Raw genomic sequence first — 19,176 nt, forward strand, 5'->3', positions numbered from 1 at the left:
TCCCATTGCCCCTCTCATTTCCCTGTCCCCTGACTACTTATCCCTCATGTGTCAACCTACCGTTCCCTGATTTTCCCACCACCTACCTGCACACTAGAGGAAATTTACAGCAGCCAACTAACCTACAACCCGCATGTCTTTGGGACAGAACTGGGGGGAAACCCACGCGGTCACAGGGAGAACGTGCAAACTCCACACGCAGCGCCGGGGGTCGGGATCGAACCGGGGTCTCGTGAGCTGTGAGGCAGCAGCTCTACCCGCTGGGCCACTGGGCTGCCTGCAGTTGCCGTGGGGTCTGTCTGCCCATTGGTTCTCCATTCACATTGCCCCCCCCTTACCCCCCAGTGCAAAGGCACCTGGTTGCAACGCACGGTGTAGGATCCATAACCGGTTGAGATGGCTTCCACTTCTCAAGAAGCTCTGGCGACCCAATGACGCGGAGAGTCTCTCATTGCAGTCACTCACTCAGCTAACCTTGGTGGCTCAGAATCACCTGGTGCTCAGGTGGGCAACAGCGGAGACGGGGATGTGGGCTACTGGTCCGACAGTCCAGAGAACGTACCTTTTCAGAATGAGAATGACCTCACTTCACAAGATCACAAGACAAAGGAGCAGAAGTAGGCCATTCGGCCCATCGAGTCTGCTCCGCTACCTCACCATGAGCTAAACTATTCTCCCATCTAGCCCCAATTCCCGGTCTTTTCCCCATATCCCTTGATACCCTGACTAATTGGATACCTATCAATCTCCTCCTTAAACACCCCCAGTGATCGGGCCTCCACAGCTGTATGTGGCAACCAATTCCATAAATCTACGACTCTCTGGCTAAAGAAATTTCTCTGCATCTCTGTTCTAAATGGATACCCTCTAATTCTAAGACTGTGCCCTCTAGTTCTGGACTCACCCACCAGGGGAAACAGCTTCACCACATCTACTCTGTCCAGTCCTTTCAACATTCGAAATGTTTCTGTGAGGTCCCCTCTCATTCTTCTGTACTCCAATGAGTACAGTCCAAGAGCCAACAATCGCTCATCGTATGTAAGCCCTTTCATTCCAGGAATCATCCTCGTAAAACTTCTAAAAGAGAAAGCTGGTTTTAAAACACGTGCAGAAGTGCAGCTAACTCTGAACCGCTCAGGTTATTGTATGACCCACACCAGGCTCACTCATGTCTCCAAGGCCAAGAAGGTTACCACAGTGGGAGACACCAGAGACTGCAGATGCTGGAATCCGGAGCAACACACAATCTGCTGGAGGAACTCAGCGGGTCGGGCAGCATCTGTGGAAGGAGATGGACAGTCAACGTTTCAGGTCGAGACCCTTCACCTGGACCCAAAACGTCAAATGTCCATTTGCCTCCACGGATGCTGCCTGACCCGCCGATCAGGTAGCATCCAGACTACCACAGTCGATCAGCCTGCCTGATACGTAACCGCAGTCCAACGCCAGCAGAAAACTTCTCTGCCGGGGGATCCTGAGGCTCCTGCCTAATCCCCTTTAGTGGAATGGGAGGGGGGAGGGAGAGATGGGCATTGGGGGTGAGGGTGTGTGTGATGCGGGTGGGAAAAGGCAGGTGTCCGATGGGATGGGTGGGGCTGATGGGGAGGGGGAAGGGGGAGGGGGTGGTGGTAATGAGGAGGGGGTGACGGGAAGGGGTCAGGGTAGTGATGGGGAGGGGTGCTGGGTGAGGGGGGTTGATGGGGTGCTGTGATAGGGAAGGGGTAAGGGGGAGGGTGGTGAGGAGGGGAGGGATGAGGGTGTGAGGAGGACGTGTGGAGGAGGGGTGAGGGGGAAGGAGGGGTGGGGGTGGGGGGAGTGAGGGGGTAGGGGTGATGGGCATGGGGGAGGGGTGTGAGGGGGAGTGGTGGGGAGGCGTGGGGGCTGAGTGACAGGGTGAGGTGGGGATGAGGGGTGGGGAGAGGGGGAAGGGTGGTGTGGGCGGTGTGAGTGGGGGTGGGGATGAGGGGAGAGGGGGTGGGGTGGGGGATTGAAGGGGTGAGGGGTGGGGTGGAGTGAGCGGTGAGGGTGAGGGGTGGGGTGGGGATGGGTGGAGGGTGAGGGTGTGGGGGTGGGGTGGGGGGAGGGAGATGGGTTGGAGTGGGGGGTGGGGGAGGAGTTGGGGGGAGTGAGGGAGAGGGTTGGGGGCAGTGACGGAGTGAGGTGGGGATGAGGGGTAGGGGGAGGGGTGAGGGGGCAGGGGTGGGGATGAGGGGTAGGGGGAGGGGTGAGGGGGCAGGGGTGGGGGCAGTGACGGGGTGAGGGGGGGATGAGGGGTAGGGGAGGGGTGAGGGGGCAGGGGTAGGGATGAGGGGTAGGGGAGGGGTGAGGGGGCAGGGGTGGGGATGAGGGGGAGGGGTGGGGTGCGGGAAGTCAGGGGTGGGGTGGGGTAGGGTGGGGGAGGGAGGGGGAGGGGTGAGGGGGAGGGGAAGGGTGGGGGGTTCAGGGGAAGGAGAATCATAAAATGAAGGGAGTGACAACTACAAGAAGGTTCCTGAAAGGATGCTGGTGAATGGTCGGGGCCTCCCTGTTGTACGCAGCGTGGGAAATCATTTCCAGCTGGAAGCAGCGACGCTAATGAGGGAACTGAACTCAGGTTTTGTCACCTTTGAAACCTTGAAACAACAACACGTCAGACTCTCCCCTCGGGGCTGCCTGCTCCCCTCACCTGCCGACCAGGTGAGTCCTACCTGTCTCCTGCTGCAGCCCAAACTCTCCGGTGCACTGTTCTATCTGACAGGGCGCTCAGCACCCACCATACCCACTCCCATCTCTCCCTTCACCGCAATCACCCCGTGTCTCCCTCCGCCACATCGTCTCCTCCAGCCTCCCCTCCACTGCCTCCATCTACACGTCTCGCTGCCTCGGTAAAGCAGCCAACGTCATCAAAGACCCCTCCCACCCCGGACATTCTCTCTTCTCCCCCCCTCCAGTCGGGCAGAAGATATAAAAGCCTGAAAGCACGTACCACCAGGCTCAAGGACAGCTTCTATCCCACTGTTACAAGACCAATGAACAGTCCCCTAGAACGATAAGATGGACTCTTGACCTCACAATCTACTTTGTCACCTTATTGTCTGCCTACATTGCACCAGCAATCCCACTGTTATTAGCTCCTGAACGGACCTCACATACACTAAAGATGAGCCCTTGATCTCTCAATCTACCTCCTTGTGGCCCTTGCACCTTATTGTCTGCCTGCACTGTACTTTCTCTGTAACTGTAACACTTTATTCTGCATTCTGTTATTGTTTTCGTTTCGTACTACCTCCATCTACTGATGCACGGAACAATTTGTCTGGATGGCACACAAAGCTTTTCTCTGTATCTCGGTACATGTGCCAATAATAAACCAATACCGATTATCGGTGAAGGATCCCAGATCTGAAACATCTACAGAAGCCGCCAGACCTTCCCCACATTGTGGTCAGTGTTTGCTCTCTCTCTTTTATGTCTCATTCCTTCATTAAACACAGGGGTCACATCGATGACCTTCCAATCTGTGCAAATTGTTCTCAAATCAATAGAATTATTCTGGAGTGCTTCTGCTGATGATGGTTGTAGAGTCACAGAGCCACACAGCAGGGAAACAGGCCCTTCGGCCCAACTGGTCCATGCTAACCAAGATGTCTATCTGAGCCAGTCCCCATTTGCCTGCATGCAGCCCATATCCCTCCATCCATGGACCTGTTCAAATATGTTTTAAACATTGTAACTGTACCCAGCTCTACAGCTTCCTCTGGCAGCTTGTTCCGTACACCCACCACCCTCAGTGTGAAAGGTTGTCCCTCAGGTTTTAAACCTTTCCCCACTCACCTTAAATCTCTGCCCTCTAGTTTTAGACTTCCGGACCCTTAGGAAAAAGTCTGTGACTGTCCACCTTATCTACACCCCCCATGCGGCACAGTAGCATAGCGGTTAGCGTAATGCTGTTACAGCACCAGCGACCTGGGTTCAATTCCCGCTGCTGCCTGTAAGGAGTTTGTATATTCTCCCCGCGCCTGCGTGGGTTTCCTCCGGGTGCTCCGGTTTCCTCCCACATTCCAAAGACGTACGGGTTGGGAAGTTGTGGGCATGCTAGGTTGGCGCCGGAAGCGTGGCGTCACTTTGCGGGCTGACGCCAGCACATTCTCCGTAACGCAAAAAGACGTATTTCACTGTATGTTTCAATGTACATGTGACTAATAAATAAGAATAATAATAAGGATTTTATAAACTAATAAAAGGTAAATTGGTTTATTATTGTCACAGGTACAGTGCCATCCATACAGATCATTTCATCACAACACTGCATTGAGGTAGTACAGGGGAAAACAATAACAGAATGCAGAATAAAATGTCACAGTTACAGAGAAAGTGCAGTGCAGGCAGACAATAAGGTGCAAGGTCATAACGAGGTAGGTTGTGAGGTCAAGAGTCCATTTTATCGTCAATCCTCAGCCTCCTTCGCTCCAGGGAAACCAGTCCCAGCCTAGCCAGTCTCTCCTTATAACTCCAGCCCTCCAGTCCCGGTAACATCCTCGTAAATCTTTTCTGCACCCTCTCCAGCTTAGTGACATCCTTTCTATAGCTGGGCGACCGGAACTGTGCACAATACTCCAAATGCACGGCATCCAGTGTTGAAGATTTGATGGATCTATTCGGAGTCCATCCCTTTTAGCACAATGGTAAACTAAAATGATAAACTAAACTAAAATGACTGTGTTCACTAACAGGGGAGTTAAGAGACCAATAGCCTTCATTTACCCAGCTAAATGCAAGGCAGGCACTTTACTTAGAGGGTGTGTGCGCTAGAGGAACCAGGGATCTTAGAGAAGAAGTTGTGCAATGGGTTAACAAGCCCATAAAGGCAGGCACAGTTGCGTAGCGGTTAGCGTAATGCTATTACAGCGCCAGTAACCCGGGTTCAATTCCCACCTCCATCTGTAAGGAGTTTGTACGTTCTCCCCGTGTCTGCGTGGGTTTCCTCCAGGTGCTCCGGTTTCCTCCCACATTCCAAAGACGTACGGGTTAGGAAGTTGTGGACATGCTATGTTGGTGCCGGAAGCGTGGCGACACTTGCGGGCTGCCCCCAGAACACTCTATGCAAAAGATGCATCTCACTGTGTGTTTCAATGTACATGTGACTAATAAAGAAATCTTATCTTATCTTACTAGGGTTTCATGAAAACACACGAGACTGCAGATGCTGAAATCTGGAGCAACACACGAGATGCTGGAGGAACTCAGCGGGTCAGGCAGCATCCGTGGAGGGAAATGGACAGTCAAAGTTTCAGGTCGAGAACCTTCTTCTGGACTATGAGAGTAGAGGGGAGGAGCCAGTATAAAAAAAATTTTCCCTTCCCCTTCCTTCACCTCTTTATACTTGGCTTCTCCCCTCTTTCCAGTCCAGATGAAGTGTCTCGACCTGAAACATTGACTGTCCATCTCCCTCCACAGATGCTGCCTGACCCACTTGAGTTCCTCCAGTATCTTGTGTGTTACTAGGATTTAATTCCTGAGGAACAGAATTAGGAAGTTGCTATGCTAAACCTTGGTGTGACCACGTAGAGTTCTGGTCAATATGGATAGGGAGACCTGGAGAGGGTGCAGGGTTGATTTGCGAGGATGAGACCAGGAACGTGAGAGAGCAGGGATTGGGAAAGGATGCACAGACTGGGTGTCTTTTCTTATGAGAAATGGAGATTGAGTTCTTTAAAATAGTGAACGGCTTTGATGGAGTGGATTCGGAGAGAACAGTTCACTTGCTTAAGGGAGGTTATTTAAAACTGAAGTGTGTAGATATTCCTTCTCTCAGGGGCTAGTGAATCCCTGGATTCCTCTGCCCCCGAGGGTGGTGGAGGACAGATCACTAGATATATTTGAGGTGAAGATAAATAAATATTTAAAAGATCGAGGAATTGAGGGTTATGGGGAACTGGCACAGAAGAGAAGTTGAGGCAGGCTTATATCGGTATTGTGTGCGGTTCTGATCGCCCCGTTACAGGAAAGATGTGGAGACTGCGGAGAGGGTGCAGAACAGGTTCACCAGGATGCTGCCTGGATTAGAGGGTATGAGCTATAAGGAGAGGTCGGACAAACTTGGGTTGTTTTCTCTGGAGCAGCAGAGGCTGAGGGGAGAGCTGATAGAGGTTTATAAAATTAGGAGAGGCAGAGATCGGGTAAACAGTCAACATTTATTTCCTCAGGGTAGAAATGTCAAATCCTAGGGGACATGCATTTAAGGTGAGAGGGGGAGAGTTTAAGGGAGATATGCGGGGCAAGTTTTTTTACACAGAGAGTGGTGGGTGCCTGGAACGGGCTGCCAGGGGTGGTGGTGGAGGCAGATATGATAGTGCTGTTTAAGAGGCTGTCAGATGGACACGTGAATATGCAGGGGATGGAGGGATGTGGATAATATGCAGGCAGAAGAGATTTAGTTCAATTTGGCATCGTGTTCAGCACAGACATTGTGAGACGAAGGGCCTGTTCCTGTGCCGTACTGTTCTGTGTTCCATATGACAGTGCGTTGCCAAATCTGACCCTGGGTTTGAGGGTCATGCTTCTAAAACGGAAGATCCCACTGACCTCTCCTCGGCAGATTCGATGGTCTCCACCGTGGTCTCCATCCTGGTCTCCTCCGTGGGCCTCCCCGTCATCTCCTCCCTCTCGTCCTTCTGCGCGGAGAGGCTGCAAGGGCAAACACAGTTTCATCAGGGCAAGGAGGGGAGGAGGGGTGGGGGGAACACACTGGGGTGGTCTCACCTGCAGCTTCCCACGCCAGTGATTTCCAGTCACCAGGCTCCGGTGGTTTATAAGCAGAGAGACAACACATTGACACACAGACCAGAGGGAAGGGAGCAGGAAAGGACAGCTAGGAGCTGGACACTGATTCCCACCTGGGATCCCCTGACTCTCTCATATCCCCAACCCACCTCGGACATTCTCTCTTCTCCCCCCTCCCATCGGCCAGAAGATACAAAAGCCTGAAAGCAGGTACCACCAGGCTCAAGGACAGCTTCTATTCCGACTGTTGAACGGTCCCCTAGTACGATAAGATGGACTCTTGACCTCACGATCTACCTTGTTATGACCTTGCACCTTATTGTCTGCCTGCACTGCACTTTCTCTGTAACTAACACTTTATTCTGCATTCTGTTATTGTTTTCCCTTGTACTACCTCGATGCACTGACATGATGAAATGGCATGCAAAACAAAGTTTTTCACTGTACATTTGACAATAATAAACCAATTTACCAAATTTTTTTTTGTTTACCACGGAGAAGGTCACAGAAGCTAGGGAATTCAGGGAAGAAAATAGTGGAGTATTGTGTGCAGTTCTGGTCACCCCATTACAGGAAGGATGTGGAGAGGGTGCGGAAGAGGTTCACTAGGATTGGTATTGGCATTGGTTTATTATTGTCACTTGTACCGAGGTACAGTGAAAAACTTGTCTCGCATACTGATCATACAGGTCAATTCACTACACAGTGCAGTTACATTAAGTTAGTACAGAGTGCATTGATGTAGTACAGGTAAAAACAATAACAGTACAGAGTAAAGTGTCACAGCTACAGAGAAAGTGCAGTGCAATAAGGTGCAAGGTCACAACAAGGTAGATCGTGAGGTTAGAGTCCATCTCATTGTATAAGGGAACCGTTCAAATGTCTTATCACAGTGGGGTAGAAGCTGTCCTTAAGTCTGGTGGTACGTGCCCTCAGGCTCCTGTATCTTCTACCCGATAGAAGAGGAGAGAAGAGAGAATGTCCCGGGTGGGTGGGGTCTTTGATTATGTTGGCTGCTACACCAAGACAATGAGAGGTGAAGACAGAGTCCAAGGAGGGGAGGCTGGTGTCCGTGATGTGCTGGGCTGTGTCCACAACTCTCTGCAATTTCTTGTGGTCCTGGGCAGAGCAGTTGCCGTACCAAGCCATGTTACATCCAGATAGGATGCTTTCTATGGTGCATCTGTAAAAGTTGGTGAGAGTCAAAGGGGACAAACCAAACTTCTTTAGCCTCCTGAGGAAGTAGAGGCGCTGGTGAGCTTTCTTGGCCATGGCATCTACATGATTTGACCAGGACAGGCTGTTGGTGATGTTCACTCCCAGGAACTTGAAGCTCCCAACCCTCTCGACCTCAGCACCACTGATGTAGACAGGTGTATGTACACCGCCCCCTTTCCTGAAGTCAATGACCAGCTCTTTTGTTGACATTGAGGGAAAGGTTGTTGTCATGACATCATTCCACTAAGCTCTCTATCTCCTTCCTGTACTCTGACTCATCACTGTTTGAGATACGGCCTACAACGGTGGTATCATCTGCAAACTTGTAGATGAGTTAGAGCAGAATCTGGCCACACAGTCATGAGTGTCTAGGGAGTAGAGTAGGGGGCTGAGGACGCAGCCTTGTGGGGCACCAGTGTTGAGAATAATCGTGCTGGAGGTATTGCTGCTTGTCCTCACTGATTGTGGTCTGTTGGTTCGAAAGTCAAGGATCCAGTTACAGAGGGAAGTGTTGAGTCCCTGGTCTCGGAGTTTGGTGACAAGCTTGTTTGGGATTATTGTATTGAAGGCAGAGCTGTAGTCAATAAACAATAGTCTAACGTATGTGCCTTTACTGTCCAGATGCTCCAGAGCTGAGTGTAAGGCCAGGGAGATGGCATCTGCTGTAGACCTGTTTCGGCGATAGTCGAATTGCAGTGGGTCCAGGTTGTCTGGGAGGCTGGAGTTGATGTGTGCCATGGACAACCTCTCAAAGCACTTCATGATGGTGGATGTCAGAGCCACTGGTCGGTAGTCATTGATGCTGCCAGGATTAGAGAGTATGAGCTATGAGGAGAGGTTGGACAAACTTGTGTTGTTTTCTCTGGAGTGTCGGAGGCTGAGGGGAGACCTGATAGAGGTTTATAAAATTATGAGAAGCATAGACAGGGTAGAAAGTCAGAACCTTTTTCCCAGGGTAGAAATGTCAAATACTAGAGGAATGCATGTAAGGTGAGAGGGGGAAAGTTCAAAGGAGATGTGCGGGGCAGGTTTTTTTTTACACACAGAGAGCGGTGGGTGCCTGGAACGGGCTGCCAGGGGTGGTGGTGGAGGCAGATATGATAGTGGTTTCAGAGGCTGTTAGAGACGTGAATATGCAGGGGATGGAGGGATATGGACCACGTGCAGACAGAAGAGATTTAGTTTAATTTGGCATCATGTTCGGCACAGACATTGTGGGCTGAAGAGCCTGTTCCTGTGCTGTACTGTTCCATGTACATCGCACCGGTTTTGAGGAATTGACTGAGATACACAGCATGTGCAGGCTCATTAAGTCCTGCACATCGTCAGGGGAACATGGGACGGCTCCAACACCTCCGCTGTGTTTAATGCAGCCAGGGAGGCTGTTAATTATGGATGAGAGCACTGGCAGCAAGAGAGAGAGAGCTCTCATTTAATGAGCTCTTGATCGGAATAATTCCCCTGGGCTCTGGATGGAATCGAGAGAACTCTCAGTTCATGAGATTACTTTACGTCTGGTGGAGAGGTCAGGCAGGAGGGTCAGCCAAATGCCTCAGCTGAGCAGGATGGCAGCTCTGTCACTCCCTCCGCACTCCCGGGCATTCTCATGACATCTCTGGGGGTGGGATTTGAACCCCCGAACGGGTGAGTCCTGTCCACTGCGGCCTGGCCGACGGCTCAGAGGGAAGGTATTTTAGGACATAGAACAGTACAGCACAATACAGGCCCTTTGGCCCACAATGTTGTGCCAACCTTTAAATCTCACCTAAGACTATCTAACCCCTTCCTCCCACATATCCCTCTATTTTAAATTCCTCCATATGCTTATCTAGCAGTCTCTTGAATTTGACCAATGTACCTGCCTCCACCACCACCCCAGGCAGCGCATTCCATGCCCCAACCACTCTCTGGGTAAAAAACCTTCCTCTGATATCTCCCTTGAACTTCCCACCCATTACTTTAAAGCCATGCCCTCTTGTATTGAGCATTGGTGCCCTGGGAAAGAGGTGCTGGCTGTCCACTCTATCTATTCTTCTTAATATTTTGTACACCTCTATCATGTCTCCCCTCATCCTCCTCCTCTCCAAAGAATAAAGCCCTAGCTCCCTTAGTCTCTCCTAATAATGCATACTCTCCAATCCAGGCAGCATCCTGGTAAATCTCCTCTGCACCCTTTCCAATGCTTCCACATCCTTCCTATAATGAGGCGACCAGAACTGGACACAGTACTCTAAGTGTGGTCTAACCAGAGTTTTATAGAGCTGCATCATTACCTCGCGGCTCTTAAACTCGATCCCACAACATGAAAGCTAACATCCCATCAGTATTCTTAACTACCCTGTCCACCTGTGAGGCAACTTTCAGGGATCTGTGGATAACCCCCAGATCCCTCTGCTCCTCCAGACTACCCAGAATACTGCCATTAACCTTGTACTCAGAAAATACAGCAAATACCCTGGGTGGCAGCACCAATTGATGGCTCTGTGGCCAGGTTCAGCAAAAGCACCAGCCCTGGATGGGGGAGGTTCTTGGTCCCCCAGAGTCCAGAGGCAGGGCAGAGCCTCGGGGAAAGGGGTCAACCACTCGGGATGGAAGGAGGGAGGAGCTCGTCACTCAGAGGGTTGGGAATCCATGAAATTCTCTCCACTGGACTGGGTGTTTTGTGGATTTGGAGGATGCACCATAGAAAACATCCTATCCAGATGCATCATGGCTGAAAACAAAAGAAATCAGACTCCACTTTCCACCAAGGATTATCACAGCCCAACTTCATCCTTTCCCAATGTCCCTTCGAGTCTGCAGGGGTCCATGACCTGCGTTATCGAAGGAAATGCCGATTGAAAGACCTTTTCTTTGCATCCAGTAGACACACATCCTTTGAAACTGCAGAGAGTTGTGGACACAGCCCAGCACATCACGGAAACCAGCCTCCCCTCCGTGGACTCTGTCTATACCTCTCGCTGCCTCGGTAAAGCAGCCAGCATAATCAAAGACCCCACCCGCCCCGGACATCCTCTCTTCTCCCTCCTCCCATTGGGCCTGAAAGGACGTACCACCGAAGGGCCTGCTTCTGTGCTGTATGACTCTATGGCTCGATGCATCTTTCAGAATCACAATAACTGTAGCATGCTTTATCTCCCTGGTTAATGGATAGAGTGGTCCCTGGTATACAGGGGATTGTGGGTAAAACAGCCACCATCATTGATCAGGCCTGCAGTGGATTGTCACCCTCCTCAATCCCAATCCCACATCTGGGGGGGGGTCACTGTCATGGAGATAGACAGCATGGAAAGAGGCCCTTCAGCCCAACTCGTCCATGCTGACCAAGTGGTCTACTTGAGCTCGTCCTACTTCCCCACATTTGACCAATATCCCTCTAAACCTTTCCTATCCATGTACCTGTCCAAATGTCTTTTAAATGTTGTGATTGTCCCAATATTTCTTCCGTGCTGCACACTCCTCAATAAATAGAGATAGGGTCCTCAACTGTAAGAAATTCCGACAGAGAGTACTTGGGCAACTATTGAATGATTGATTTTCTCGAGTCTTTGTGCCTCAGATCCTGGTCTGTGACACTGCAAGCACCCACCCAGTTTGCTGTTTGTTTTATTTTTAGCTGAATTTCTGCTGGAGACAAAACTGATTGGCAACTATTTTATTAATCTAGAGATTAGAGGGAGCCTAATCCTCCACACAATCGAGATGCACAGAAGATCCGAGATTCAAACCAGGAGCGATTGTACTGTCAGATCACTTGGAGCCAGCTGTAAAATTGGCCGTGAGTGTGGTTTGGTCAATATAGGTGACTCCTGGTTCAATGCATCAGGAGATGAGTCACACTGCTAAGGAAGAATTACCTCCTCACTGCATTGCAGACTCTCCACATCCTCTGCTACATCTATTTCGTGGTTTATTGCCTGTGCCACTGTAATGTTATTATTTGGTGGTCTATAGACAACTCCCACCAGTTACCTTTTCTCTTTACTATTCCTAAGGGCAGGCACGGTAGTGTAGCAGTCAGCATAACGCTATTACAGCGCCAGAGACCCGGGTTCAATTCCAGCCGCTGTCTGTAAGGAGTTTGTACGTTCTCCCCGTGTCTGTGTGGGTTTCCTCCGGGTGAACCAGTTTCCTCCCACATTGCAAAGACGTACGGGTTAGGAAGTTGTGGGCGTGCTATGTTGGCGCCAGAAGCGTGGCAACACTTGCGGGCTGCCCCCAACACACTCTACGCAAAAGATGCATTTCACTGTGTGTTTCGATGTACATGTGACTAATAAAGAGATCTTGTCTTGTCAAAAGTAGATTAGTACATCAACCTAATAGTCCGTCCTGCTCCCCGGAGCCATGTGGAGTCATACACCACAGCAACAGGCCCTTTGGCCCAACTCGTCCATGCCAACCAAGGCGCCCACCTAAGTCAGTCCCATTTGCCTGCGCTTGCCATAAATCCCTCTAAACCTTTCCTATCCATGTACCTGTCCGGTGTCTTTTAAGTGGTGTTATTGTACCTGCCTCAACCACTTCGTCTGGCAGCTCGCTCCATTTATGCACCACCTTCTGCGTTAAAAAGATTCCCCTCAGCTTCCTATTAACTCTTTCCCCTCTCACCTTAAACCTATACCCTTTTTTTCTTGATTCCCCAACCCTGGGAAAGAGACTGTGCACATTCACCCTATCTATGCCCCTCAGGATACTATACACCTCCATATGATCACCTCTCAGTCTCCTACATGCCAAGGAGTGAAGTCCTCGCCTCTAAAAACCTCTCGCTCTAACCCAGTCCCTCGAGTCCTTTGTAAAACTTTTCTGCACCCTTTCCAGTTTAATGGTATCCTTCCTATAACAGGGCGACCAAAACTGTACACGATACTCCAAGTGCGGCCTCACCACCAACTGCAACATCACGTTCCAACTTCTGCACTCAGTGCCCTGACTGATGAAGGCCAGCGTGCCAAACGCCTTCTTCACCGCCCTGTCCATCCCCACCAGCGCCACGAATCTCGGACTACTGTTCATAGCCAACTTCACCCAGCTCTGGCCTCTACGTGACTCCAGGGCAAGTGGTTGACCCACAGCCACCCAATACAACGGCCAACTCGTTGGAGCAGAGTCCCGGTGCCCCGACACTCGGTAAGGCTTTCACCTCACAGGCTGCAGTGGGTCAAGGAGGGAGTTGATCGCCACCTTCCCCATGGGCTGAGAGGGATGAGAAACAAATGCTGGCCCCGTCCAGTGAGTCGGCGTCGGTCCGCGCAGGGGCGGGGGGGGGGGGGGGTGGTGGGCGGTCAACCTACCAGGAACAGCTGCAGCAGCAGCACCAGCAGAAGCAGCAGGTGTTGGGTCTCTGACCGGGCGATGGCGGGGGTTCGGTGCAGTCTTCCTGGCTCCTCGGCTCGGCCCTCTTTCCCATCACTGTTTGTTCCGAGCCCGTGCACTGGAAAACAAGAGAGGATGGGGAGGGGCAGTGTGAGTGAGAGGGGCAGTGTGAGAGCCAGTCCGACAGCGACCTCACCTCATTCGCCCTTTGGGACGTGCTGAGGTTGTGAGGAATGGTCCAGAAGTTCTGGCCTCATTTCCTTCTGTATAATATGGGGATGGATGGGCTCTGCTGGTGTTTCCTTTTGCTTCCTGCCTCAGGATGACCTGGGTGACCTTCGTGCTCGGGGTTAAGACACTGACTTTCGTCCGCAAGGCTGGTATAACACGGATAGGCATGATGACTCTTCACCTTTCACCAGGTAATTGGAGTTCACTCCGTGACCTTTCACCTGCTGTAACTGGGGTTCACACCTTGACCTTTCACCTGGTGTAACAGGGGCTCACCCCTACAACCTAGCCACAGAGAGGTTAATTGACTGACCTTTCACCATATGGAGCTCGACCTTCTAACCTACACCCTTGGCTTCATCCCCAATGGTGAATGTTCAATGTCAAGGTACTGGGCACCCTGCACCAATCACTTCAGATGTAACTGCGTGGTGGGACAGGGCTCCTCCTCCCCAGCAATGGCAGGTGCTGAGGCAGGAAGCAGAAGGAAACACCAACAGAGCCCGTCCGTCCCCAGATTATACAAAAGGAAATGAGGCCAGTACTCGTGGACCACCTCTCACAACCTCAGCATGTCCCAAAGGACCAATGAAGTGTGGTCACTGTCAGAGAACACAGCAGACAATTCATACAATCTATCCTCAAAGGCTCCTCAAATAAGAACAGAGACTAAACATAAAAAAAGGCATCATCACTTTCCTGGGGTGTACTATGGACCTCCCAGCGGTCAACAGGAGATGGGGGAACAGATCTGTAGGCAGATATCAGAGAGATGCCATAAAAATATTCATATTGGTATTGGTTTATTATTGTCACTTGTACCAAGATACAGTGAAAAACTTGTCGTAGGGTTGTCGTACTGGGGGATTTTAATTTCCCAGCTATTAACTGGGATTGTCTTGGTGATAAAGGCTCAGAAGGGGCAGAATTACCTTTAAGTCATTTCCTCTGGTATGTGACATTTCCACTCTGGGAAAAAAGACTCTGTTTGCTCTATCTATACCTCTCATAATTTTATAAACGTCCATCAGGTCTCCGCTCAGCCTCTGACATTCCAGGGAAAACAATCCAAATGTGTCCAACTTCTCCTTATAGCTAGTACTCTCTAATCCAGGCAACATCCTGCTGAATCTCCTCTGCACCCTCTCCCAAACCTTCCACATCCTTCCTGTGATGGGGTGACCAGAAATGCATGCAATATTCCAGATGTGGCCTAACCAAAGTTTCATTACAGCTGCTGCAACATGACTTCCCAACCTTGATACTCAACACCCAACACAATATGTAGACATGGCAACAAGGAAAGGAGCATTACTAGACCTTATCTTAGGTAATGTAGCTGGTCAAGCAGAGGGAGTGTAAGTGTAGGATCATTTCAAAGATAGTGACCATAACTCTGTATACTTTAAAGTGGTAAAGGGCAGGCATGGTAGTGTAGCGGTTAGTGAGACGCTATTACAGTGCCAGCGACCCGGGTTCAATTCCCGCCGCTGTCTGTAAGGAGTTTGTACGTTCTCCCCGTGCCTGCGTGGGTTTCCTCCGGGTACTCCGGTTCCCTCCCACATTCCAAAGCCGTACGGGTTAGGAAGTTGTGGGCATGCTATGTTGGCGCCGGAAGCATGGCGACACTTGCGGGCTGCCCCCAGAACACTCTACGCAAAAGATGTATTTCACTGTGTGTTTCGATGTACATGTGACTAATAAAGAAATCTTATCTCATGGAAAAAGACAGGAGAAATAATAAGGGTGTTAAATTGGGGAAGGCCAATTTCATTAACATAAGGGAGGACTTGTCGAATGTAGACAGCACAGTAACAAGTATAGAGAACCCTGGATGTTGAGGGATATTGAGGGTTGGATAAAGAGGCGTTGGCAGTGGTATAATATGATAAGAGGAAAAAGGATCCCACTGTTGTAAGACTATTGAATGGTCCCCTGGTAGACTCTTGACCTCACAATCTACCTCGTTGTGGCCCTTGCACCTTATTGTCTGCCTGCACTGCACTTTCTCTGTAACTGTAACACTTTATTCTGCATTCTGTTATTGTTTTCCCTTGTACTACCTCAATGGACTGAAATGATGAAATGATCTGTATGGGTGGCATGCAAAACAAAATTTGTCACTGTACCTGGTACATGTGACAATAATAAACCAATTTACCAGATGGAGGGAACTAAGTAAATGTCAAGTATGTAAAAAGTGTAGGGAGGTGCTTAAAAAGGAAACTAGGAAGGCAAGGAGGGGGTCACGAGAAATTACTGGCAGACAGGATAAAGGAAAACTCAGAGGCGTTCTATAAGGATATTACAGACAAAAGAATAACCAGGGAAAAAGTAGGCCCCAGGATCAATCTGTGCGTGGATCCAGAAGCTACAGGTGAGGTCCTAAATGAGTCATTTCCATCGGCATTCACAAAGGAAATGGGCCTTGTAGCTGGGGAGCTCAGTGAAGGGGAAGGGGAGAGATCTGGAGAACGGGAGTGATTAGATGGGTCTACCAGAAGCTGGAACAGACACAATGGGCTGAATGGACTGTAGTCTGACAGGGCAGATAAGAGATATCAAAATCTGAAATGAGCTCTGCTCCTTTCACATGCCGGACACCTCTACGGTTACACACTACGCTACACAGAAATCAACGTGGGGACGATGGGCCTGAGTGAAGGTTAAAGACCACGGCTGCTGGAAAATCTCAAATGAAAGCAGAAAATGGTGGAAACGCTCGGCAGGTCAGGCAGCGCCTGTGGAGAGAGAAGCAGAGTTTGTGTGTCAGGTCAGAGCCCTGCATCAGAACAGTGAACCCACCTGGGGCTCGATACTCCTGCTACTAAGAGTCCATTTCATTCAAAAGTACAGGAGATGGAAAACTGTCCTCGACCACACACACACACACACACTCCCACACACCCCCACACACGCACGCACACACCCCACACGTATACACACACACACACCTTACACCCCCCCACACACTTTCTCTCTCACACACACACACACACACACACACACACACACACACACACACACACACGATGCAGGATTGGGGGGAGAGGAGATGGTCAGGTCATCAAGGTCACCGGAAGTTAGAGAAATGGATGTTGAGGCCATCAGGTTGGAGATTCCCAAGGCGGAATATGAGGTGTTGTTCAGGCCAGTCTAACCCTCAGCTCTGCCCCACCAGTCAGTCAGATCATGGTTAATCTAACTGTAACCCCAGCTCTGCATTTCCATCTCCCCCAGTAACCCGGTCAGTAATTCGCAGCATTAATCTGCACACAGAGGAAATATCCCTGGAGCCCTTGTAAATATTTCCAACCCATCCCCCAAAGCACTAGTGAAGCACTTTGAATTAATCACCACCTCCTTTCCTCATCTCTGCAGGCAACTCTCAATTGTTTGTCACTTATTCCATGAGCTTTAATCTTCCCACATAAGCGGCTTTGTAAAATACCTTGAAATCTAAATCAACTCCATCATTATTCCCACCCACTAGCTCAGCACCTGAGCAGAGAGGAAGCATTCGATCCATCAAATCCACACCAGCTCCCTGTGGAGCAATCTCGGCAGCCACAATCCCACAGCCTTCCCCCATAGTCCGGCAAATTATTCTTCCCTCCAGTTGGTTTCGCAGGAGAGTCTCAGATTCGAGGGCACAGCCTCAGGGTGAAGGGACCTCCTTTTAGAAAAGAGACGAGGAGGAATTTCTTCATCCAGAGGGTGGTGAATCTGTGGAATTCATTGCCACAGACGGCTGTGGAGGCCAAGTCACTGGGTGTATTTAAGGCAGAGATTGATAGGTTCTTGATCAGTAAGGGCATCAAAGATTATGGGGAGAAGGCAGGAGAATGAGATTGAAAGGTAAGAATAAATCAGCCGTGATTGAATGGCAGAGTAGACTCGATGGGCTGAACAGCCAACTTCTGCTCCTATGTCTTATGGTCAAATGCCCGTTGGCTTTCCCTTGAGGCGGTGGGACGGTGACTACTTCATGTCCTCTGAGCCAAAGCCTCCCTTTGACCAACCACCCAGGTGCAGGGACCTTACCCGGGCTCTCTCCTCACTCACTTTAGGAACTGGAATTGGAATCTGTTTATTATTGTCACACATACCGAGGTACAGTGAAAAACTTATCTTGCATACAGATCAGTTCATTACTGCAGTGCATTGAGGTAGTACAGGGTAAAACAATAACAGAATGCAGAATAAACTGTCACAGCTACAGAGAAAGTGCAGTGCAGGCAGACAGTAATGTCCAAGGTCATAACAAGATTGTGAGGTCAAGAGTCCATCTTATTGTGCTAGGAGGCCATCTTATCATACTAGATGACACCTTGAACTTGATGATACCTATTCACGGGGTCCCCATCCACATGAATCAGTTATTCCTTGTTCACCAAAGAACATTTCTTCTCTAAAAATCTACACCTCTCTGCTGAAAACAGTTCATTCGATTTTCTACACAGTTCAAGTTTCCCCAGGCCTGGATCACCCTGACGAAACCACACACAAGACACCCATGAGAAGAAGTCTAAAACAGCGGCATAATTCTACCCATACTGTGTCTTTGCTAATCTTAGTCAAAGACAGACTCGTACAACACAGAAACAGTCCCTTCAGCCCACCATTTCCCATCATTTCCCAGCAATATTTCCCAGCACAAGGGTGGCATGGTAGTGTAGCAGTTAGTGTAACACTATTGCAGTGCCAGCGACCCCGGTTCAATTCCGGCCGCTGTCTGTAAGGAGTTTGTACGTTCTCCCCGTGTCTGCGTGGGTTTCCTCCGGGTGCTCCAGTTCCCTCCCACATTCCAAAGCCGTACGGGTTAGGAAGTTGTGGGCATGCTATGTTGGCGCCGGAAGCGTGGCGACATTGCGGGCTGCCCCCAGAACACTCTATGCAAAAAGGGCATTTCACTGTGTGTTTCAATGTACATGTGACTAATAAATATATATATATATCTTATCCTATCATTTGGTCCACAGCCCTCTGTACCCTGACGATTCAGGTGCTCATCTAGGTACTTCTTAAATGCTGTGGGAGTCTCTGCCTCCACTGCCCCCACAGGCAGTGCATTCCAGATTCCAACCCCCCCCCCCCCCCCGGGTGAACAAATTCTTCCTCAAACCCCCTCTAACCTCCTCCCCCTTCCCCGAAACCTACACCTTCTCGCTTCAGACATCTCTGCTACAGGGAAAAGTTTCCTACTCTCTACCCTGTCAATCCCCCTCAGAATTCTGCACACCTCTGTCACGTCTCCCTCAGCCTCCTCCGCTCCAAGGAAAACAAGCCCAGCGTCTCCACCCTCTCCTCATAACTGGAATGCTCCATCCCAGGCAACACCCTGGTGAATCTTCTCCACACCCTCTCCTGCGGTCCTATATTGCGGTGACCAGAATTGTACACAGTACGTTAATTATGGTCCAAGTGATGGTTTATCAGAATCAGATTACTGGTATTGGTATTGGTTTATTATTGTCACTTGCACCGAGGTATAGTGAAAAGCTTGTCTTGCATACCGATCATACAGGTCAATTCATCATACAGTGCAGTTACATTGAGTTAGTACAGAGTGCATTGATGTAGTACAGGTAAAAACAATAACAGTACAGAGTAAAGTGTCACAGCTACAGAGAAAGTGCAGTGCAA

The 19,176-nt window shown here is 50.0% G+C and overlaps 1 protein-coding gene across 1 annotated transcript in view; it reads right to left on the bottom strand.

Moving 5' to 3' along the window:
* LOC127568877 (regulator of G-protein signaling 17-like) overlaps positions 1 to 19,176 on the bottom strand; it is a 75,179-nt gene that overhangs the window by 21,559 nt on the left and 34,444 nt on the right. The window contains exons 2-3 of the mRNA XM_052013103.1: positions 13,278 to 13,417; positions 6,565 to 6,666 (exon numbers count right to left, since the gene is read on the bottom strand). Coding sequence (XP_051869063.1) covers positions 6,565 to 6,666; positions 13,278 to 13,393 — 218 coding nt within the window. The 5' untranslated portion in view covers positions 13,394 to 13,417. The remainder of the gene's footprint in view (positions 1 to 6,564; positions 6,667 to 13,277; positions 13,418 to 19,176) is intronic.

Source organism: Pristis pectinata, chromosome 3 (genome assembly GCF_009764475.1).
Source record: "Pristis pectinata isolate sPriPec2 chromosome 3, sPriPec2.1.pri, whole genome shotgun sequence".
Lineage (NCBI taxonomy): Eukaryota > Metazoa > Chordata > Chondrichthyes > Rhinopristiformes > Pristidae > Pristis > Pristis pectinata.